The sequence below is a fragment of the Protobothrops mucrosquamatus genome, unplaced genomic scaffold, assembly GCF_001527695.2.
Source record: "Protobothrops mucrosquamatus isolate PMUCROS unplaced genomic scaffold, P.Mucros_1.0 scaffold1908, whole genome shotgun sequence".
In the NCBI taxonomy this organism is placed as follows: Eukaryota; Metazoa; Chordata; class Lepidosauria; order Squamata; family Viperidae; genus Protobothrops; species Protobothrops mucrosquamatus.
The window spans coordinates 96835-121040 of NW_015388032.1; the positions used below are offsets into that span (position 1 = coordinate 96835).

The following is a 24206-nucleotide window of genomic DNA, read 5'->3' on the forward strand; positions in this document are numbered from 1 at the left end:
GTACTGTACTTGCTTCCTCAATGTACACTCAGTTTTATCAACCTGGTATGCCTTTGGCCACAGTGGTTATAGATTATAGTTGAATATCAATAAAAATAGACCTGGAAGCAACCTTGGAGGTCTTCTAGTGACAGTCCAACCCTCTGCTCAAGCAGGAGACCCTATACCAGGGGTAGGCAACCTTGGCTCTTTTATGACTCGTGGACTTCAACTGGCTGGCTCAGGAATTCTGGGAGTTGAAGTCCACGAGTCATAAAAGAGCCAAGGTTGCCTACCCCTGCCCTATACCATTTCAGATAGGTGGTTGTCCAGTCTCTTCTTAAAAACCTCCAGTGATGAAGCACCCACAAGTGCTGAAGGCAAGCCGTTCCACTGCTTAATTGTTCTCACAGTTAGGAAGTTTCTCCTTCATTCCAAGTTGCTTCTCTCTTTAGTCAATTTCCAACCATTGTTTCTTGTCTTGCCTTCTGGTGCTTGGGAAAATAAGTTGACTCCCTCTTCTTTATGGCAGCCCTTCAAATACTGGAATACTGCTGTCATGTCCCTTATGGTATTATGAAGCTTCCTCTCAGTAGATTTCATTGTATCTTGCCTATTTCATCTTTTGCTGACTATCGTCCCAACCCATTATGAAGCAACACAGAAAAACTCTATAATTTCTTCCGCAGTGCAGTTCAGCATCTATGGAGATTCTCTTATCATCCAGCTCATGGTTGTCATGAAGGTTGTTCCCAAAAGGCAACTAGGCTTTCTTGGTTTTTTTTTTCTTTGAAGACATTTTCACTTCTCACCCAAGACGCTTCTTCAGTTCGGCCTGCAAAATCATGCCTCTTCAGTTAAAATAAAGGCTGAAGGTGTGGACTTACCTGGCCTTCTGTGATAATCAAGCAGGACAGGATCACTTGAAATGGGAACCTGCTCAGGTGTTGCTTCCACAAAATAATGCCGCCCAACTTGGTGTAAGTAATTAGACTGTTGTCGGCATGAGCCAATCACATTTTCAGCATCCAAGCAACTTCTTAAAGGAGCCGGTATCTGATTCCAAAGTCCATTTGTTTTAACTGCTTGATCTGTGAAATGGTAATGATTATCTCAATAGACTTTTGAAAAAGCGGAGTCTACAAACCAAGTTTTTGTGGCAAAAACAACTGCAGTGATTCACTTAACTGTGGCAAGAACGGTCATAAGATGGGGGTAAAATTTGTCTCGCTTAGCAACAAAAATTGGTGGGAAAGCATGCAACTGCAGCTGGTCAGAGATAAGGAAGAGGAACTGCCTTCCGCATCTGATCCGAGAAACAAGTAGGACAGAGAAAAGGCAGGAGCAGGGAAGGCCAGCCAGATTACTCATGAGGAGAAAGCCTCGCCCTTCTTCTCTTTTTTTTATTTATAAGTTTTATTGGCTTTTAAAACAGAAATCACATAATAGTCGATTAACAGTGTGTTTGCTTAGTTTACATTTGTAAGGCAAGATCGTAAACAATTGATTTCTATAATTTGTAATCCACATATTCAAAGAAATGTCTCTTTTTCTCTGAAATATTCTCTCTGGTGGGTCCCGTCATCTATATTCTTAGTTTTCATTTTAATATTTTCAATATGTTTTGCTGAATCAAAGTTTTTCCGTCTATTTTTCCCCAACCAATTATACAATTTGTTCCAGATTTCATAATACTCTGTTTCACTCTTATCCTTGAGTTCTAGTGTCAACCTATCCATTTCCGCACAGGATAAAATCTTATTTATCACCTCTTCTTCCGAAGGTGTCTCATTATCCTTCCATCTCTGTGCAAAGGCTAATCTTGCTGCTGTTAGCATATGTAGTAATAGGTATAGGGATCCTTTATTGTATCTATCCTTAGTGATACCCAGCCGAAAGAGTTCTGGTTTTAGTTCGATGTTCTGCATTAGTATCTCTTCTAGCCACTGTTTTATCAAATGCCAAATTTTTTGTACTTTAGCACAGCAGACAGATGGAGGCAATGCTGGGAACAATGTGTTCATTTCCTAGCTGTGTGTTTTATGGTTGTTGTGATTCCTGCCTTGCTTTGGATTGACACCGTGCCTTGACTTGGATCGTGCTTTGTGAACTCTCGACTTTTCATGCCTCGTGAACCCTCTTGTATTGTGGATTTAATTTTTGCCTGGTGGGTTTATTTTGATTGGGAAACTTTAGCATTGGCCTGCTTGTGGCTGGACATAATGGGACAGTTCTGGGTTTTTGGTGAAGGGAATTGCTGGGGAATATTAATAATCCCACTAAACCAGGGGTAGGCAACCTTGGCTCTTTTATGACTCGTGGACTTCAACTCCCAGAATTCCTGAGCCAGCCATGCTGAGGAGAAAGGGAGAGGTTTCCAAGCTGAGCCATGCTGGCTCAGGAATTCTGGGAGTTGAAGTCCACGAGTCATAAAAGAGCCAAGGCTGCCTACCCCTGCACTAAATCATGGTTATGTGGGTGTGTGAGTGAGCAGGACAGCACATTGACTTATGACTGGTTGCTTAATAGCCTAAGTTACAGTGGACCCAAAAAAGGTACTGTTGAATTTGAAGTTTTGACCACTGCCTCCTCAACCCTCGCCATCATGTGAGGGCATTTTGGGTGCTTGGCAACTGGCCCACATTTGTAACTGTTGGCAGCATCCCATGGTTATGTGACACCAATTTGTGACTTCTGGCTTCTGGCAAAAACTGCCCATTGCAGAAATGGGTACATTTAATGACCATGGTTTAGGTTTAGTTTCTTGCTCTATGTTCGACTCTGATTAGTGTTCACCTTCCTTGCCCAGCGTTTTCAACCGGTTGCTCAAAATTGCCCTCCTCCTGTTTTGTTGATTTCTACCCTGTCTTTATTATTTTTACAAATAACTCAAGGCGGCGAATATATCCAACACACCTTCTTCCTCCTGTTTTCCCCACAACAACCACCTTGCGAAGTGGGTTGGACTGAGAGAGAGCCACCCAGCTGGCTTTTGTGGCTAAAGCAGGACTTGAACTCACAGTCTCCTGTTTTGTAGTCTGGTGCCTTAACCGCTAGTCCAGTCTGGCTCTTTTATCTTTTACTTCCAAGGAGATGTCTTGTGGGGATCCACCTCCTTTCTGCTCTGTCCCTGGCCAACTTTCTGTGCCCTGTTCTCCTTGTAGATCTCATTTTGTTGGGATGCGTGGCAATCTCCCCAGGCAGTATCCGGTACTCTTTACAGCAGGGGTCTTCAAACTTGGCCCTTTTATGACTTGTGGACTTCAACTCCCAGAATTCCTCAGCCAGGCACACGTGCACAGGAGCCCCACCCAGCACAAAGAAGGCAAAGCGGCCGACTAGCAAGCTTGAGTAGAGGTGGTAGAGCAGAGATCACCAACCATTGTCGATTGGTGGACTGGAAGAAAAGGGAGGGGGAAGCATTTTACATGCGTGCATGTGTGCACGGGGCCGCGAGCATGCACGTGCTGCAAATGGGGCGGGGCTAGTGCCTGCGTGAAACTCACTAGCCCTGCACCGTTCTTGTGTGGTGCAGCACCTTGTATCTGCACCCCACAGTGCACGGCGGCAGTTTTTGTGCCTTGCAGCACGGTGGCCCATTTTTCCGCCCCCAGTTTTTGCGTGCCAGAGGTGGCACTCAGAGGCACCTCCCTGCCCCCTCATGAGGGCACCACAATGCTGATGCAGCCCTGGCACTTTGCGATAAATAAGTGGGTTTGGGGTTGCAGTTTGGGCACTCGGTCTCTAAAAGGTTCGCCATCACTGACCTATAGTAATATGGTTAATTATGTCATAGCAGGATCTACAAAAGTACACACCATGTGTGTGTATGAGTCCTGCAGGCGAGCTGCGTCCTCCGGAAAGTTTCATTTCTCACCTCTGTGAACAATAAAACATGTTTTACATCCGTAGAGATTTCCGTTTCCGAAATGTACACAGTGATAGCTACGGGTATCCCTCAAGGAAAGATGAACATGCTGGATGTTTGAGTGTGCACTTTTTTTTATTTAAGTATTGTAACGGGAAATCACGGTTTTTCATTTCGAATCCCCACCCGGTAATGGAGAGGAAAGAGGGAAGAGCAGACAACAAACTCTTATTCTGGATTTAATAGTCAGGTAAGTGACATCCGTAAGATCAAGGGCAGAGAGGAAAGGTGCCAATAAAATATGTTGCCTCAGGAAGAGGCAGGACCTTGTGGAATCCGTAGCCTGGATTGCAAAAGGGGGCCACGTCGTATTTTTCACACCCCCCCAAGCTATCATCTTTCACTGTGGTGCACCATGAAAAGTCTCTTTGCCGACCGACAGGTAGATTCTGATTCCTAAGAAGAAAACCCGCTTCCAAATCTTAGATGGTAGCAAGGGAGAACTATTCAGATGCCCCATCCTGTCATCAGAGCCCATTCGCAGAGATGAAGAAGTGCTGAGTGGCCATCGTGGTGGGATCTCCGTGCGTGACGCGTGAGGGGGGGCACCTCCTTTCGCCATGCATCTTCAAATACGTCAAAAGTCAACCAGAGAAGGTTGGGACAAGGCCACAGGTGGGGTTGGCAGTGTGCAAGAAGATGATGGAGAAACAACACTGCTTTGCTCGGATGCTCTTGGTGGCCTTGAGCACTTCCACGTGGGAGGGAGAGAGAGAGAGATGCTTTGGGTTACTTGGGTTCAAGAGGCCCCTTGAGGACCACCGAAGATGCACCAACGCAGGACTAGAGGACGCACCAGGAAGCAGTGTACTGAACAGCAACCACGCGGGAGAGGAAGCCCTCTGTTCCTTTCTCACCCCATCTAGGTGTCCCAAAGGATCAAAGTGCCTCGTGAGGGGAGCACAGCAGGAATCCAGATGAGAAAAACGGTGGTGGAATCCATGCCAACGTGGGTTTGGTGTGTGTGGGGTATTAAAAGCTTTCTCCGGAAGCAAGGAAGGGGTCTTTCTAAATGCGGAAACTCTCCTCTTTGCCATCGATGTGTTTGAGACGGAGGTAGACATCTGTGCCAATGCCCTGCAGCGACTGGAGGGTCAAGGAACCACCTAGATATTCAGCGTAAGCCCGGGACGTTGGCAAGCCAAAGCCGAACCTGTGGAAGAGGGAATCAAAAGGGATGGAAGGTTTCAAACTCTCTGCAGCTACCAAGAATCGTCAGTAGCAGAGTCCTCTCTTGGAGGGCCAGTTTTTAGAGGAGACAGACACCTCTAAGACCAGGGCTTTTCAACCATTTTACCCACTGTACCACTTTTAGGATATGGCAACATCCGAGTACCACCAGTCACCTAGCAAGGTGTCAAAAATTTGATGACCAAAAAAAAAAAAAAAAAAAAAGTGATAAAGAACAGGTAGTCCTCGACTTACAACAGTTTTTTATTCCCCCCGTCTGCTGGGTGGTGGCAGCAGGTTTTGGTCACTTCACATGACCCTGGGACACTGTGACCGTCATAAATATGAATCAGTTGCCAAGCATCTGAATGTAAATCACAAGACCCTGGAGATGCTGCAACATTCCAGCTGATCGGCGCTTCTTCAGGGCTCAGCAGAAGCACCAGGATCAGCGCCGAGCTCCAGCTGATCGGTGCTTCTTCAGGGCTCAGCAGAAGCGCCAGGATCAGCGTTGAGCTCCAGCTGGAGCCTGGTGCTGATCCTGGTGCTTCCACTGAGCCCTGACAGCCCTGCAGCTCCAGCCATCTCTCGCTCAGGCTTGTGCGGTGCTGCCACCGGTTCAGCTCATTCCCCTCCCCCGCTACCACTTTTCTAGGATGGTCGCGTACCACCTGCCAGGTGCCAATGTACCACAGGGGGTACCTGTACCACTGGTTGAAAAGCCCTGCTCTAAGAAACCCTACATGGCTTATTCACAGCAAACTAGCCTCATTGTGCATCAGATTGACTTGCGTGCCCACCTATTACAGTAGGAGATGAGGAAGCCTCCATGGGGGGGGGGGTGTCACTCCTTCAAGAAAGGTAAGCCCTCCCCCCACCCCCCACCCCCCANAAAAACCAGGTCGGCTCCACGTCCCCCGCACCCCCATGTGTCCTGTATCCAGTCCAGGGGGGCTTACCGGGAAGGGGGGGAGTCTCCGGGCCTTCAGGGAGCTTTCCACGCTCCCCCTTTAGCCCCTTTGGCCGTTTTCGGGCTCCGCATTTTCGGAGCTATCCCACGGAGACCGCCATCGCTCACGCATGCGCAGACATAATAACAACTCCCTCTTCTTTATGGCAGCCCTTCAAATACTGGAATACTGCTGTCATGTCCCTTATGGTATTATGAAGCTTCCTCTCAGTAGATTTCATTGTATCTTGCCTATTTCATCTTTTGCTGACTATCGTCCCAACCCATTATGAAGCAACACAGAAAAACTCTATAATTTCTTCTGCAGTGCAGTTCAGCATCTATGGAGATTCTCTTATCATCCAGCTCATGGTTGTCATGAAGGTGTTTTTTTCCCCAAAAGGCAACTAGGCTTTCTTGGGTTTTTTTTTCTTTGAAGACATTTTCACTTCTCATCCAAGACGCTTCTTCAGTTCGGCCTGCAAAAGCATGCCTCTTCAGTTAAAATAAAGGCTGAAGGTGTGGACTTACCTGGCCTTCTGTGATAATCAAGCAGGACAGGATCACTTGAAATGGGAACCTGCTCAGGTGTTGCTTCCACAAAATAATGCCGCCCAACTTGGTGTAAGTAATTAGACTGTTGTCGGCATGAGCCAATCACATTTTCAGCATCCAAGCAACTTCTTAAAGGAGCCGGTATCTGATTCCAAAGTCCATTTGTTTTAACTGCTTGATCAGTGAAATGGTAATGATTATCTCAATAGACTTTTGAAAAAGCGGAGTCTACAAACCAAGTTTTTGTGGCAAAAACAACTGCAGTGATTCACTTAACTGTGGCAAGAATGATCATAAGATGGGGGTAAAATTTGCTTAGCAATTGTCTCGCTTAGCAACAAAAATTGGTGGGAAAGCATGCAACTGCAGCTGGTCAGAGATGAGGAAGAGGAACTGCCTTCCGCATCTGATCCGAGAAACACGTAGGACAGAGAAAAGGCAGGAGCAGGGAAGGTCAGCCAGATTACTCGTGAGGAGAAAGCCTCGCCCTTCTTCTCTTTTTTTTATTTATAAGTTTTATTGGCTTTTAAAACATAAATCACATAATAGTCGATTAACAGTGTGTTTGCTTAGTTTACATTTGTAAGGAAAGATCGTAAACAATTGATTTCTATAATTCGTAATCCACATATTCAAACAAATGTCTCTTTTTCTCTTAAATATTCTCTCTGGTGGGTCCCGTCATCTATATTCTTAATTTTCATTTTAATATTTTCAATATGTTTTGCTGAATCAGAGAGTTTTTCCGTCTATTTTTCCCCAACCAATTATACAATTTGTTCCAGATTTCATAATAATCTGTTTCACTCTTATCCTTGAGTTCTAACGTCAACCTATCCATTTCCGCACAGGATAAAATCTTATTTATCACCTCTTCTTCCGAGGGTGTCTCATTATCCTTCCATCTCTGTGCAAAGGCTAATCTTGCTGCTGTTAGCATATGTAGTAATAGGTATAGGGATCCTTTATTGTATCTATCCTTAGTGATACCCAGCCGAAAGAATTCTGGTTTTAGCTCGATGTTCTGCATTAGTATCTCTTCTAGCCACTGTTTTATCAAATGCCAAAATTTTTGTACTTTAGCACAGCAGACAGATGGAGGCAATGCTGGGAACAATGTGTTCATTTCCTAGCTGTGTGTTTTCTGGTTGTTGTGATTCCTGCCTTGCTTTGGATTGACACTGTGCCTTGACTTGGATCGTGCTTTGTAAACTCTGGACTTTTCATGCCTCGTGAACCCTCTTGTATTGTGGATTTAATTTTTGCCTGGTGGGTTAATTTTGATTGGGAAATTTTAGCATTGGCCTGCTTGTGGCTGGACGTAATTGGGACAGTTCTGGGTTTTTGGTGAAGGGAATTGCTGGGGAATATTAATAAACCCACTAAACCAGGGGTAGGCAACCTTGGCTCTTTTATGACTCGTGGACTTCAACTCCCAGAATTCCTGAGCCAGCCATGCTGAGGAGAAAGGGAGAGGTTTCCAAGCTGAGCCATGCTGGCTCAGGAATTCTGGGAGTTGAAGTCCACGAGTCATAAAACAGCCAAGGCTGCCTACCCCTGCACTAAACCATGGTTATGTGGGTGTGTGAGTGAGCAGGACAGCACATTGACTTATGACTGGTTGCTTAATAACCTAAGTTACAGTGGACCCCAAAAAGGTACTGTTGAATTTGAAGTTTTGACCACTGCCTCAACCCTCGCCATCATGTGAGGGCATTTTGGGTGCTTGGCAACTGGCCCACATTCGTAACTGTTTGTAGCATCCCATGGTTACGTGACACCGATTTGTGACTTCTGGTTTCTGGCAAAAACTGCCCATTGCAGAAATGGGTACACTTAATGACCATGGTTTAGGTTTAGTTTCTTGCTCTATGTTCGACTCTGATTAGTGTTCACCTTCCTTGCCCAGCTTTTTCAACAGTTTGCTCAAAATTGCCCTCCTCCCGTTTTGTTGATTTCTACCCTGCCTTTATTATTTTTACAAATAACTCAAGGCGGCGAATATATCCAACACACCCTTCTTCCTCCTGTTTTCCCCACAACAACAACCTTGCGAAGTGGGTTGGACTGAGAGAGAGCCACCCAGCTGGCTTTTGTGGCTAAAGCAGGACTTGAACTCACAGTCTCCTGTTTTGTAGTCTGGTGCCTTAACCGCTAGTCCAGACTGGCTCTTTTATCTTCTACTTCCAAGGAGATGTCTTGTGGGGATCCACCTCCCTTCTGCTCTGTCCCTGGCCAACTTTCTGTGCCCTGTTCTCCTTGTAGATCTCATTTTGTTGGGATGCGTGGCAATCTCCCCAGGCAGTATCCGGTACTCTTTACAGCAGGGGTCTTCAAACTTGGCCCTTTTATGACTTGTGGACTTCAACTCCCAGAATTCCTCAGCCAGGCACACGTGCACAGGAGCCCCACCCAGCACAAAGAAGGCAAAGCGGCCGACTAGCAAGCTTGAGTAGAGGTGGTAGAGCAGAGGTCACCAACCATTAGTCGATTGGTGGACTGGAAGAAAAGGGAGGGGGAAGCATTTTACATGCGTGCATGCGCGCACGGGGCTGCGAGCATGCACGTGCTGCAAATGGGGCGGGGCTAGTGCCTGCGTGAAACTCACTAGCCCTGCGCCGTTCTTGTGTGGTGCAGCACCTCATATCTGCACCCCACGGTGCGCAGCGGCAGTTTTTGCGCCTTGCAGCACGGTGGCCCATTTTTGCGCCCCCAGTTTTTGCGTGCCAGAGGCGGCACTCAGAGGCACCTCCCTGCCCCCTCCCGAGGGCACCACAATGCTGATGCAGCCCTGGCACTTTACGATAAATAAGTGGGTTTGGGGTTGCAGTTTGGGCACTCGGTCTCTAAAAGGTTCGCCATCTCTGACCTATAGTAATATGGTTAATTATGTCATAGCAGGATCTACAAAAGTACACACCATACATGTGTATGAGTCCTGCAGGCGAGCTGCGTCCTCCGGAAAGTTTCATTTATCACCTCCGTGAACAATAAAACATGTTTTACATCCGTAGAGATTTCCGTTTCTGAAATGTACAGTGATAGCTACGGGTATCCCTCAAGGAAAGATGAACATGCTGGATGTTTGAGTGTGCACTTTTTTTAATTTAAGTATTGTAACGGGAAATCACGGTTTTTCATTTCGAATCCCCACCCGGTAATGGAGAGGAAAGAGGGAAGAGCAGACAACAAACTCTTATTCTGGATTTAATAGTCAGGTAAGTGACATCCGTAAGATCAAGGGCAGAGAGGAAAGGTGCCAATAAAATACGTTGCCTCGGGAAGAGGCAGGACCTTGTGGAATCCGTAGCCTGGATTGCAAAAGGGGGCCACGTCGTATTTTTCACCCCCCTAAGCCATCATCTTTCACTGTGGTGCACCATGAAAAGTCCCTTTGCCGACCGACAGGTAGATTCTAATTCCCAAAAAGAAAACCCGCCTCCAAATCTTAGATGGTAGCAAGGGAGGACTCTTCAGATGCCCCATCCTGTCATCAGAGCCCATCCACAGAGATGAAGTGTTGAGTGGGATCTCCGTGCGTGACGCGTGAGGGGGGGCACCTCCTTTCGCCATGCATCTTCAAATACGTCAAAAGTCAACCAGAGAAGGTTGGGACAAGGCCACAGGTGGGGTTGGCAGTGTGCAAGAAGATGATGGAGAAACAACACTGCTTTGCTCGGATGCTGTTGGTGGCCTTGAGCACTTCCACGTGGGAGGGAGAGAGAGAGTGATGCTTTGGGTTACTTGGGTTCAAGAGGCCCCTTGAGGACCACCGAAGATGCACCAACGCAGGACTAGAGGACGCACCAGGAAGCAGTGTACTGAACAGCAACCACGCGGGAGAGGAAGCCCTCTGTTCCTTTCTCACCCCATCTAGGTGTCCCAAAGGATCAAAGTGCCTCGTGAGGGGAGCACAGCAGATGCTTAGGAATCCAGATGAGAAAAATGGTGGTGGAATCCATGCCAACGTGGGTTTGGTGTGTGTGTGGGGTATTAAAAGCTTTCTCCGGAAGCAAGGAAGGGGTCTTTCTAAATGCGGAAACTCTCCTCTTTGCCATCGATGTGTTTGAGACGGAGGTAGACATCTGTGCCAATGCCCTGGAGCGACTGGAGGGTCAAGGAACCACCTAGATATTCAGCGTAAGCCCGGGACGTTGGCAAGCCAAAGCCGAACCTGTGGAAGAGGGAATCAAAAGGGATGGAAGGTTTCAAACTCTCTGCAGCTACCAAGAACCGTCAGTAGCAGAGTCCTCTCTTGGAGGGCCAGTTTTTAGAGGAGACAGACACCTCTAAGACCAGGGCTTTTCAACCTTTTCACCCATTGTACCACTTTTAGGATATGGCAACATCCGAGTACCACCAGTCGCCTAGCAAGGTGTCAAAAACTTGATGACCAAAAAAAAAAAAAAAAAGAAAAAAAAAGTGATAAAGAACAGGTAGTCCTCGACTTACAACAGTTCGCTTAGTGACTGTTCGAAGTTACAATGGCACTGAAAAAAGTGCCCCCCAAGCTACAGCCGAGCAAGATAACTGCCTACCCGCCCAGCAGCGTTCTTCCTCCTGTCCGAGGTTTTCATTGTTGTGAGCATTTCTGTTGGGGATTGGCAGCGGGGGTGGGGTGGAGGGTGTTTGGTTTTTATTCCCCCCGTCTGCTGGGTGGTTGCAGCAGGTTTTGGTCACTTCTCGTGACCCTGGGACACTGTGACCATCATAAATATGAATCAGTTGCCAAGCATCTGAATGTAAATCACAAGACCCTGGAGATGCTGCAACATTCCAGCTGATTGGTGCTTCTTCAGGGCTCAGCAGAAGCACCAGGATCAGCGCAGAGCTCCAGCTGGAGCCTGGTGCCGATCCTGGCACTTCCACTGAGCCCTGACAGCCCTGATCAGCTGGAAAGCGGCACTGATCCTGGCGCTTCCACTGAGCCCTGACAGCCCTGCAGCTCCAGCCATCTCTCACTCAGGCTTGTGCGGTGCTGCCACCGGTTCAGCTCATTCCCCTCCCCCGCTACCACTTTTCTAGGAGGGTCGCGTACCACCTGCCAGGTGCCAATGTACCACAGGTGGTACCCGTACCACTGGTTGAAAAGCCCTGCGCTAAGAAACCCTACATGGCTTATTCACAGCAAACTAGCCTCATTGTGCATCAGATTGACTTGCGTGCCCACCTATTACAGTAGGAGATGAGGAAGCCTCCATGGGGGGGGGGTGTCACTCCTTCAAGAAAGGTAAGCCCTCCCCCCACCCACCCCCTAATGCAACCAAACTACTGAGCGATGACTATACAGATAGTCCTTGAGTTACGACCGTAATTGAGTCATCCGTCGTGACAGTCATCAAGCGGGTCACCCCATGACCAGGTCTGATTTTGCAACCTTTTTTTTTTGTGGCCTACCACGTCTGGATTATCCCAAATACCTCCCTTCCCCCCTTCTGTGCCGTGTGCTCACCCGTGCATGGGGCCCGACTGGGCACTGTTCCCCATTTCCACCATGTTCCCAAAGACGCTGTTCAGGCGGGGGTCCTGAGTGCTCGCTTCAGCCGTGGTAAAGTGGTAATCGCTGACCTTGTCAACGTGATCATGAGGGATTCCTGCTCCTCGGTCTGAAATCCTGCCAACAGGAAGAGAGACATGCAGAAGAAGCAAAGTAATTTTATTCCAAATATCTTCGTTTGACCTCCATAAAATGCACATAAGATTACAGCTTAACTGAAAACACCGAATACATCAACCAAAATATGGAACTGGGAACAGCATATGACAAGATCCTGGGGCAGAGTGCATTGAAACACACTTTTAGAAATGCTTCTCTGTTCAGAATCAGAGTCTATATTTAATATTCTTCAGTAAATTCTTGTGGGCCAAACTGCAGTCACATACTGTATGCTCACTTTAAAAAATAAGTGTTTTATTAATCAGGTGTGAAATGCAGAAGTTCAACATTTTAAGAGATGACCGTTTATATTTTAATCAAATTACAACACTTCTTTTAAATTGCTGTCAGTATTCAAAACTTACAAGTCCAATTTTGTTTAAGGGGAATCATTTGGGAATATTATTTTTTTCCCTCCTTCAAACAGCTTCAACAATCCTATATTATTATCCCAAACTTGAAAGAAAAGTACTTCATTCCAACAAATAGTAAGAATACATGAAGTTACAGCCAGCCGGACAATTGACAGTCATGGAGTCTTCAACAGTTTATTAGAAATAATGTAGACATTACAGTATCTGGGTTGCCTTCCTAAGAAGACCTTCTTGGTCAAAGATCAGATGGAGGGAGTGCAACTCCACTGGTCCTCTTGGGTTTCTCAGGAGCTTTTGATACCCACCAGGGTATCTTCTGGGTCATCCGTGGTGGCGCAGTGGTTAGAAGGCAGCATTGCAGGCTAATTCTGCTGACTGCCCGCAGTTCGATCCTCACCGGCTCAAGGTGGACTCAGCTTTCCATCCTTCTGAGGTAGGTAAAATGAAGAGCCAAACTGTTGGGGTGGGGGGCAATATGGTGACTCTGTAAACCGCTTAGAGAGGGCTGCAAACTGTGAAGCGGTATATAAGTCTAACTAAGTGCTATTGCCACTGCTGTCTGATAGGGTTCAGCCTAGGAAGAAATTTGCAGCAATTCTGGTCTCTTCTGTTGGGACATGCTCAGAAGATGCATTTTTTGGGGGGGTATTGATTTATAAAGTCCAAAAGAGATTCTATTTGTCTCCTCAGCTAACCTCCAGAGCAGACATGTCAAACACAAGGCCCGGGGGCTGGATGTGGCCCGCGAAGTGGTTTCATGTGGCCCGCAAAGCCATCCTGGAAACAGTGAGGGAACCGGCCCCCGCTGCCTTGGCCCTGGCCTGTTTTTCTCCCTCCCTCATCTCAAATATTTTCCCACCACTCTGTACTTAGGAAGGAAGGAAGGAAAGAAGGAGAGGGGGGGGTCTGAGGGAAGTCCTGCCTTAGTTCTGCCCTGCTGCCCTTTCACCATCCCCATGCCCCCTCCTCCTGGACTATCCTGGGGGTCTCCCATCCTATTGCTGAGGGAGCTTTGGATACAAAGCCGGGTCTCCTCCCATGGAGAGGAAATGGGCCTCCCTCTGACTTTGCCCTCGTACCCATCATGAGCAACCTGGCTAAGGAGAGCAAGCACAGCAGCAGCAGCCTTGAGCAGGAGATAAGTGCAGCTGGGCACCCCCTTGGGGAAGTGGGGCTGGGCTTGGGGCCGCGGGTGCTCGAGGGCCAGGCTGGGTGTTTGACCTCTGCTGCCCAGGGCTCCGGGCAGCCCATACCACCATCCAGCCCCCCCCTGCATGGCCTGAGAGGAACGGTGAGGCTCCTCCAGTGGACCATGCCTTGGCACTTGCCCTGGTCCCACCCCCTTCTGCCAGAGACCCTCAGATCTGTCCCACTCCTGCCCAGGCCCCCACAGGCACCCTTGACAAGAACGATGTAGAGCTGGCCATGCCCACCCAACAGGCCGCACCCACCCTGGCCACACCCACCTGCCCCCCCCCGGGCAACCGCAATGCTGATGCAGCCCTCAATGAAATTGAGTTTGACACCCCTGCTCTAGAAGTATGTGGGAGGTCATTCAGATCTTGGAGTCGAATGTTATCAGGATGCTGTGGATACCTAGCTCTGCTACTTCCTACCATCTAACTCCAAGGAAACCATCTGTATCTTCAGTTGCCCAGCTCAATCGTGGGCTGGGTGAGAGAAAATAAGCCGAGATGAAATCTAGACAAAATGGAGGCACTGTTGGTGAGCAGAAAGCTGGAGCCGGGAATTGGGGTGGGATCTGCGGTTTGGGAGGACTCGTACCTCCCCAGTTGTCACAGGAGCTGCATTTACCCACTTATGGCTCTGAAGCAGCACCCCATCCCTTGGTGGCAATCTGTCTTGACATTCTTGAAGATGTCTCTCAACCACAGTCATAGGGCCTTTTCTTCGGTGGCTTATACAGTAGTGGCCAAAATTGTGGAAACCTTTTGGGAAAAGTGTATTTTTGAGGTTTGATGGCTAATAACACCACTTTTTGGGGGGGGAGTAGTACCATAAAATTATATATCAATGGAAAGATAATTTAATCAAGAACGTAATGCAACAAAGTTTGTTCAATTATCTGTACTCTTTTCTATGAAACGTTATAGCCAAATAACCAACACAACTTGCTTAGGTTGATATCAGGTAGCTTTCTTTCCTCTGATTGTAGCCAATGAGCATGAATGTTTAGAGAGCCAGTCAGGTGTCATCTTGTTTTGGCAATGAGCCAATCAGATCACAGTGGGATTCAGATATTGATGCCATGTATTGAAGCTGAGAGGAGGACATTTGTCAGTGTGTTATGTGATCGCTATCAAATTGGTTGGGGGTTTTTTTGTGTTCTTTCATTTAGTGAGCTTGTAAAACATAATAAAATTAAAGTAATGGTGCAAAGAGTTGACTGGTTGCCCAGAAAGCGATGTAAAATAGCATTATTAAGTGAACAAGGCTACAGTTATAAAGAAATTAGAAGAAAAATTGGTGGAAACTTAACCAAAGGTGGCGTTTCTACTGTACACTTTTCCCAAAAGGTTTCCACAATTTTGGCCACTACTGTAGGCTATGGAATGCCCTCACTAAGAAGGCTCATCTAGTTTCTGCTCTCTTTGTTCCATTTAATTTATCTAATTAAAGGGGGGGAGAAGTGCTCTGTAACTTTTGTTCTAAGAAGCCACTCTGAGCATTAGAATAAACAGAAAGATGAAAGATGACACAAACATTACTAATAAATAAAAATACTTGCCGTATTCCTCCCTGTCATGGAGATATTCACCTAGTGAGTCAACCTCAAGAGTAGGGCTCAATGCGGTATGTTCACAAGTTATCATTATATCGGGTCTCTAAGGCAGAGATGTCTAACTTTGGCAACTTTAGGACTTGTAGACTTCAACTCCCCAGAATTCTTCAGCCACCATGCTGGCTTGGGAATTCTGGGAGTTCCCATCAAGACTGCAGGCATCAGTAGCCACCTTAAGCCTTTAGTAGAGATTAGAGACAACCCATGAACTGTTGGGGTTATCGTTTCAGAGATATTTCCTTACCAGATTCCTCAATGTCTACAACAATTACAGAGCTTCTAGTCCAGGGGTAGGCAACCTTGGCTCTTTTATGACTTGTGGACTTCAACTCCCAGAATTCCTGAGCCAGCACAGCACAGCAGGCTCAGGAATTCTGGGAGTTGAAGTCCACGAGTCATAAAAGAGCCAAGGTTGCCTACCCCTGTTCTAGTCCATTGTCTACACTGGAAAATTTCTTAAATATTCAGGCAGATATTCAGAGATGTTACAAAGCACAGTTAAACATCAGCAGCTGACCACAGGGAATGATTTATGACATTATTACATGTTTTATGGTAAAATGTTTTACAAAATTTGCCAAGTTTCAATTCCACAGGATTCATGGGTCCTAGATTTGGATGCAATCTGTACGATAACCCATTTCAGGTGCCTTGGTTCAAAAACTGTAGCCCTACCATGCACTGTTTTGCCCAGTTAAAGTTTCCCACAGACAAGACAAGAGAATTTTAATAGTACATAGATATGCAACTAGTGCAGCAAAGGCTGCGTACCTTATAATGAGGTCAATATCATTGTTGGCAATCGTGATGATAATGTCTGGCACGTTGTATGGGGTATCCAGGTGAGATTCCATAGTAGCGCTGAAAGAATCAAAAGCCAAGAAGCTATTATTCCATTAAAACAGCATTTCAGCTGATGGCAAGGATTTGAAAAAAGCGAAGATAACAATTTCACTTTAAAAAAAAAAGCCTGCAATTTAAGCTCAAAATGTGTTAGATTATTTCAAAGCAGTATGCTAACAGACGACTTTTTTTTTTCTACCTCTTTCTTTTCCTACTACTGGTTTTCTTCCCTTCTCTCTTGGGAAGTCACCTCTTTCAATCTTGATCTTCTCTAAGGTGCTTTATCCCTATCCAGAAAATATATAGATCAAGCCGTCAATATTTGGTTTTTAATTCGGTTTTTATTGGGGTTTATATTTTTGTGTTTTTGTATTTTTGTATTTGTGTATAGTATCTGTTTTTAAATATGCTGTGAACCGCCCTGAGTCCTATGGGAGAAGGGCGGTATATAAATTAAATTATTATTATTATTATTATTATTAAGATCACGTGAAGTATTAATACCACTCTACAATGCCTTGGTAAGGCCACACTTGGAATACTGCATCCAGTTTTGGTCACCACGATGTAAAAAAGATGCTGAGACTCTAGAAAGAGTACAGAGAAGAGCAACAAAGATGATTAGGGGACTGGAGGGTAAAACATATAAGGAACGGTTGCTGGAATTGGGTATGTCTAGTTTAATGAAGAGAAGGACGAGGGGGGACATGATAGCAATGTTCCAATATCTCAGGGGCTGCCACAAAGAAGAGGGAGTGAAGCTATTTTCCAAAGCGCCTGAAGGCAGGACAAGAAGCAACGGGTGGAAACTAAGCAAGGAGAGAAGCAACCTAGAACTAAGGAGAAACTTCCTGACAGTTAGAACAATTAACCAGTGGAACAACCTGCCTCCAGAAGCGGTGAATGCTCCAACACTGGAAGTTTTCAAGAAGAGACTGGATAGCCATTTATCCAAAATGGTATAGGGTTTCCTGCCTGAGCAGGGGGTTGGACTCGATGACCTCCAAGGTCCCTTCCAACTTTATTATTATTATTATTATTATTATTATTATTATTATTATTATTATTATTATTATTATTATTATTATTATTGATCATCGCACAGTTGTTGTTGTTATTATTATTATTATTGATCATCGCACAGTTGTTGTTGTTGTTGTTATTATTATTATTATTATTATTATTATTATTATTATTATTATTATGTCAATAGAAACAAGAAGCTCAGACTTTCTGAGGGGAAAAAAACTAACAACTTTTTAATGTTTTACGTGCAGCCCTCGACTTACAATAACAATTTTGAGCCCAACATTTCTGTTGCTAAGCAAGGCAGTTGTTAAGTGAGTTTTGCCCCATTTTATGACCTTTCTTGCCAGTTATTAAATGAATCACTGCAGTTCTTAAGTTAGTAACAGGATTGTGACGTGCAATCTGTCTTCCCCATTGACTCTGCTTTATCAGAAAGTTGCAAAAAGTGATCACATGATCCCGGGACACTGCAACCGTCATAAATACATTCCCGTTGCCAAGTGTCTGAATTTTGATCACGTGACCACGGGGATGCTGCAATGGTCATAAGGGTAAAAACTGTCATTAAGTCACTTTTTCCAGTGCCGTTGTAACTTTGATTGGTCACTAAATGAATGGTTGTAAGTCGAGGACTACCTATACTGTTGAATGATTTAGTGTTCCAATGCTGGAGTTTCTATTGCTCTTTTCAAATTCCACAATGATAGTTCTGCAGTCAAGATAGAGCCCCCTAATTGGCTCTTTCTTTTAAGTCAGGGGTCTTCAAACTTGGCCCTTTTATGACTTGTGGACTCCAACTCTCAGAATTCCTCAGCCAGGCACATGTGCCTGGCTGAGGAATTCTGGGAGTTGAAGTCCACAAGTCATAAAAGGGCCAAGTTTGAAGACCCCTGCTGTAAGTCAACTGTCTCCTTTTTTCTTAGGTTATAACTAGTTCTTCTAAGAAATCTCAGCAAAATAGAAAGAGCTCATCTATCAATGAACCTTTAGGAAAACAAAATGTATATTCATTCAAGGCCACAAAGATCTCATTTTCTTTTAAACACCTAAGGCTTTTTCTGTAGGGAACAGGAAAAAAGATGTAGCACTCAATTCACTCCCTCAAAGATTTCCTGCCTGAGCAGGGGTTGGACTAGATGACCTCCAAGGTCCCTTCCAACTTTATTATTATTATTATTATTATTATTATTATTATTATTATTATTATTATTATTATTATTATTATTATTATTAATCGAGGCAAGCATAGGACTGGACGTGATTTTTCAACTCTTTTTAGGACATTGATGCAGCAAAATATTCGGTTGTAAATCCGAATCACATGGTTGATAAGCAAACCCATTCTTCTGAATCAACAAAAAAGGCCAAACACCTGGCCCAAAAAATAATAATTGCAAATCGTGGTCACGTGACTGTGAGGCCCTGCAGCTGGTTGTAAATGCAAACCGCTGCCTCAAATGCAGTCATGCATCCACAGGGAAGGGGGGGATGGTGCAACATTTTACAATGTCCAGAAGTGCTTTGTGGGCCATGAAACATGCTTTCCGAGACTGTCGTAATTTTGAAAGGTCCTTAAACAATCAGTCATAAGTCTGATAGCAGTGTTCCAATATCTCAGGGGCTGCCACAAAGAAGAGGGAGTCAAGCTATTCTCCAAAGCAACTGACAGGCAGGACAAGAAGCAACGGATGGAAACTAATCAGTTAGAACAATTAACCAGTGGAACAACCTGCCTGCAGAAGTGGTGAATGCTCCAACACTGGAAGTTTTTAAGAAGAGACTGGACAGCTATTTGTCTGAAATGTTATAGGGCTTCCTGCCTGAGCAGGGGGTTGGAATAGATGACCTCCAAGGTCCCTTCCAACTCTGTTATTCTATTCTATTCTATTCTATTCTATTCTATATTCACTTAAGGACTGTGGCAATAAAGGTTCTTAATTTGGATGTGATTCACTTAATGTCTGCATTGTTTAGTGATAGAAGCTCCAGTCCCAATTGTCATAAGCTGTGAATGCTCCAACACTGGAAGTTTTTAAGAAGAGACTGGACAGCCATTTGTCTAAAATGGTATAGGGTTTCCTGCCTGAGCAGGGGTTGGACTAGATGACTTCCAAGGTCCCTTCCAACTATTATTATTATTATTATTATTATTATTATTATTATTATTATTATCATCATCATCATCATCATCATCATCATCATCATATCCATTATCATCATTATTATTACTCTCCCTCGTGATATCCATCATCATCATCATCATCATCATTACTCTCCCTCGTGATATCCATCATCATGATCATTATTATTATTATTATTATTATTATTATTATTATTATTATTATTACTCTCCCTCGTGATATCCATCCATGACAGATGCCTGTTTACATCCTCGACATTCCTGCCCTCTCATACAGGTAAATCTTCCAAATTAGGTCCAAACCCCCCTCCCACTAACAGAGCTCCGGCACTCACCGCATTGCGTTCTTGAGCAGCTCTGGAAGGATGTAATCCAGGGGCATCGGAATGAAAGGGAAGCGAGCCGCCACGTGCCCATTGATCCGCACCTGAGGCGCATTCCCATACTTGTGTTCACACAGGCGCCTGTGGAAAAATTGGAACGGGGATAAAATGGAGAGCCACGTTTCTTATTAAGTGATGTTTCTGGGGACAGCCTGCACTAGAAAGAGACCGATTCGCTTCCACCGTTCCAGGCATGCTGACTAAACCAATCCCGTAGTTTTGGCGTTCACTCCTGATTCTTTTCTCTTTGATTAATGGAACAGGAGCAGCGTTCTGTCAATCATCAGGCATCCATACCATCCTCACCCATATGCTGAAGAGGTTATAGTCATAACCAAATCAGATCCACCTTTTAATCGGATCCACCTTTTAATCCAGTGATTACACCGTCCAAACGTTCGAATTTTAAATTGATTTTTTAAATTAAACTCAACTTCTTTTATGGGATTATTTTGTGCTTCTATTGAGTTTAAATGCCTTTTAATTTAATGCTTGATGCTATCGCATGATTCCAACTGATCTGCACTTAGCAGAAGAATTACAGGATGGGGGAAGCTAACAGTTACAGGTAGTCCTCAACTTACGACCACGATTGGGCCACTATTTCTGTTGCTAACAAGATGATGGTTAAGAGTCAGTTTTTATGACCTTTTTGGCACGGATGAATCGCTGCCGTTGTTAAGTGAGTCATGAGGTTGTTAAGCAAATCTGGCTTCCCCCAGTGACTCCAGAATTGTCAAAAGCCAACCGGGAAGATCGCAAGCGGCAATCTCATCATCCCGGGACGCTCCAACAATCATAAATATATGCCCTTGGCCAAGCTCCCAAATTTTGATCATGGGACAATGAGGACGCTGCCATGGTTATAAGTGTGAGGACTGGTTGTAAGTCACTTTTTTCAGGGCCGTTGTAACTTAGAACGGTAGCTAAATGAGTGGTTGTAAGTTGAGAACTACTTCTAATCTTCTTTTTCTTGTGCCATATCCGTTGTCGGACGCTGGCGATCATAGTTGGTGATCCTGTTTTTATCAGCAGCCGCACGAAAAAGTGCTGCTGAGTTTTGTCCAAACCAATCCCTTAGATTTTGAAGCCACGATGTTCTTCTTCTGCCTGGACCTCATTTGCCTTCAGTCTTTCCCTGGAGGATTAAATGGAGAATGCCGTATTTTTCTGGGTGTCGCATCACATGTCCGAAATATTCTAATTTTTGTTTTTTAATTGTTTTGATGATTTCCCTTGGCTTTCCCAGGCGGCTTATCCCCTCCTCATTTTTGATCCTGTCAACCCAGCTTATACGTTAACAACCGCCTGTAAATCCACATTTCAAATGCTTCTAGTCTCTTCAGATGGCCTTCTGTCAGAGACCAACTCTCTACTCCATAGAGCAGGATAGAAAAAATATAGCATCTGACAAGCCTGATTTTCAGTCTTAGGCTTATGTCGTGACTGCAGAAGACCTTTTTTCATTTTGAAGAATGCTGTTTGAGCTTTTTCTATCCTTGTCTTTACTTCAGCGGTCATGTCCCAGCTTTCATGTAGATTAGAACCGAGATGCGTGATCCTTTCAACTTTTTCTAGCGGTATTCCTTCTGAATTTATTGGTGGTAAATTAATGGGTGGTTTGCTGACGATCATGATCTTGGTTTTTGAGGTGTTAAGCTTCAAGCTGTATTTTTCAGATATTTCTGTGACTCTGTTGATGAGGAGCTGAAGGTCTTCATGCTTACTGGCAAGCAGAACTGTATCGTCAGCATATCTTAAGTTGTTGATCCAAACACCGTTTACTTTGATGCCAGCATCGATGTTCTCCAGTGCCTCGTTGAAGATTGACTAGAGTAGATACTGAACAACAGTGGAGACAGAATACATCCCTGTCTGACCCCTCTTCTTATTTCTGCATCAGCTGAGTATTTTTGGCCTAGTCTCACATTTGCTACTTGATGCCAATACAGATTCTTCATGATTTGGATATAATCTACAAAGCCTAAAAAAACAAAACAAAAAAGAACTATCTAGTATGGCCACTAGATGGAGCTATTGACTGCAGCATATTATACTACAGGTCGGTCCTCAAGTTACAACCATTCCTTTAATGACTGTTCAAAGTTACAACAGCCCTGGAAAAAAAGTGACTTACAACTGTTTTTCCCACTTATGACTCTTTTAGCCTCCCCATGATCATGTGATCGGAATTAAGACGCTTGGCAACTGACTCGCATTTGTGACGGTCGCAGTGTCCTGGGGACACGTGACCCCCTTTTGCGACCCTCTGACAAGCGAAATCAATGGGGAAGCCGGATTCACCAACAACTGTATTACTAATGTAACAACTGCGGGGATTCACTTAACAACTGTGGCGAGATAGGTCGTAAAATGGGGCAAAGCTCTCTGATCAAATGACTCACTTAGCGACATCAATTTTAAGCTCAAGTGTGGTCTACCTGTATAACCAGGGTGAAACCAGATCAACAGCAATAAATAAATTACCTGGCAAAATCTACCCATTTTTCAATTATTTTCTTTGGCGACAAGCGGGTGCAGATGATTCCGACAAAGTCTGGCTGCAAGAAAATTCAATAATAATAACAACAATAAAAATGATGCTTCAACATCGGAATTAACACCACTCATCCCAATGAAATATTTAACCTAAAAGCCATCTTCCCTCAACCCCAAGGCCCAAATCTAAAAGCCAATACTAAAAAACTTTGGGCTGGGCAGGCAAGTTCTATGGGCGGAGGAGTCAAAAGCAAAACCTTGAGGACTAGTTGCTAATTTCTCCCGCCAGACAATGTCTGCTTCCTTGGTCACTCAGGAATCTAAAACTCTCTTTATTGCTGGAGGAAGGAACATTTGATCAGTCTGTTCTAACAAGGAACCTGCCTGAATTTGGGCCCACGGGAACACTGCATTGTTAGATGCTCTCTTGTTATGCCTCCCATAGTGCTTTGTTTTTTTATATATAAAAATGTTTTATTAAATGTTTTAAAGACAGCATAAAAGCCAATGTAAAACAGAAACTAGAAAGAAAAAAGAACAACAAAAGTGCAGTAAGAATAAACAGAAAGAAGCAGCTTTGTAGCAACGATAAATACAATTACAAAAGTATCTCTTACTCTGTGGAAACACAGAATATAGAAAAAAAACCCCTCACCTTTCCCCCCCTATTCTCTGGGTTTCTTTTTCTAAAATTATCAGAATCTTAATTCATAACTGAGTCACAGAAATATCTGAAAAAAACACCTCAAAAACCAAGATCATGGTCGTCAGCAAACAACCCGTCAATTTACCACCAATAAATTCAGAAGGAATACCACTAGAAAAAGTTGAAAGGATCGTGCACCTCGGTTCTAATTTACATGAAAGCTGGGACATGACCGCTGAAGTAAAGACAAGGATAGAAAAAGCCTGAACAGCATTCTTCAAAATGAAAAAGGTCTTCTGCAGTCACGACATAAGCCTAAGACTGAAAATCAGGCTTGTCAGATGCTATATTTTTTCTATCCTGCTCTGTGGAGTAGAGAGTTGGTCTCTGACAGAAGGCCACCTGAAGAGACTAGAAGCGTTTGAAATGTGGATTTACAGGCGGCTGTTACGTATAAGCTGGGTTGACAAGATCAGAAATGAGGAGGTGATAAGCCGCCTGGGAAAGCTAAGGGAAATCATCCAAACAATTAAAAAACAAAAATTAGAATATTTCGGACATGTGATGCGGCATCCAGAAAAATACGGCATACTCCATTTAATCCTCCAGGGAAAGATGGAAGGCAAACGAGGTCCAGGCAGAAGAAGAACATCGTGGCTTCAAAATCTAAGGGACTGGTTTGGACAAAACTCAGCAGCACTTTTTCACGCGGCTGCTGATAAAAACATGATCGCCAACATGATCGCCAACGTCCGATAACGGATATGGCACAAGAAGAAGAAGAAGAATTCATAATTGCATTTTTTCCATTTCATGTGTTTATAAGAGGTTTCCAGTCCCCTTATGGAGGGAGGGAGGGAGCTAGCTAGCTGTGGGACTCTGAAACTAAAAAGGGAAGGAAGTAATAGAGCTGTATGAAGGTGACCTGATTTTGTAAAGTTGAGAAATACCTGAAAGAGCATGAAGATACAAGTGTAATTATGAACGAAAAGGCTAAATTATATGCCAGTACATAACAGCTGATGTTATCTAGGTTGTTGTGGCTGGCCTGAAAACAAACATTTAGGTTAGTGAGACAAGCAAATTATGCTCCAGAGATTGATGATAATGGAGCAACTGAACTTGAATTGTGGGGGAATTGTGTAATATTCTTAAGAAGTAAAGAACTTGAGGCAAAATTATTCTGTTAGATGATATGAATCAATGGATGACAAAAAGAGTAAAGACGTACAAAAACAGTGACTGGGCCATT

General features: G+C 44.5%; 2 protein-coding genes across 2 annotated transcripts in view; both read right to left on the bottom strand.

The window, feature by feature from the left end:
- The window catches only part of LOC107294316 (sulfotransferase 1C2-like), a 15354-nt gene extending 14528 nt beyond the window's left edge, over positions 1 to 826 (bottom strand). Inside the window, exon 1 of the mRNA XM_029285591.1 lies at positions 792 to 826. Coding sequence (XP_029141424.1) covers positions 792 to 826 — 35 coding nt within the window. The remainder of the gene's footprint in view (positions 1 to 791) is intronic.
- Positions 827 to 9775: 8949 nt separating this feature from the next.
- The window catches only part of BCKDK (branched chain keto acid dehydrogenase kinase), a 30028-nt gene continuing 15597 nt past the window's right edge, over positions 9776 to 24206 (bottom strand). The window contains exons 7-11 of the mRNA XM_029285589.1: positions 22297 to 22370; positions 19762 to 19890; positions 16186 to 16275; positions 12034 to 12195; positions 9776 to 10755 (exon numbers count right to left, since the gene is read on the bottom strand). Coding sequence (XP_029141422.1) covers positions 10611 to 10755; positions 12034 to 12195; positions 16186 to 16275; positions 19762 to 19890; positions 22297 to 22370 — 600 coding nt within the window. The 3' untranslated portion in view covers positions 9776 to 10610. The remainder of the gene's footprint in view (positions 10756 to 12033; positions 12196 to 16185; positions 16276 to 19761; positions 19891 to 22296; positions 22371 to 24206) is intronic.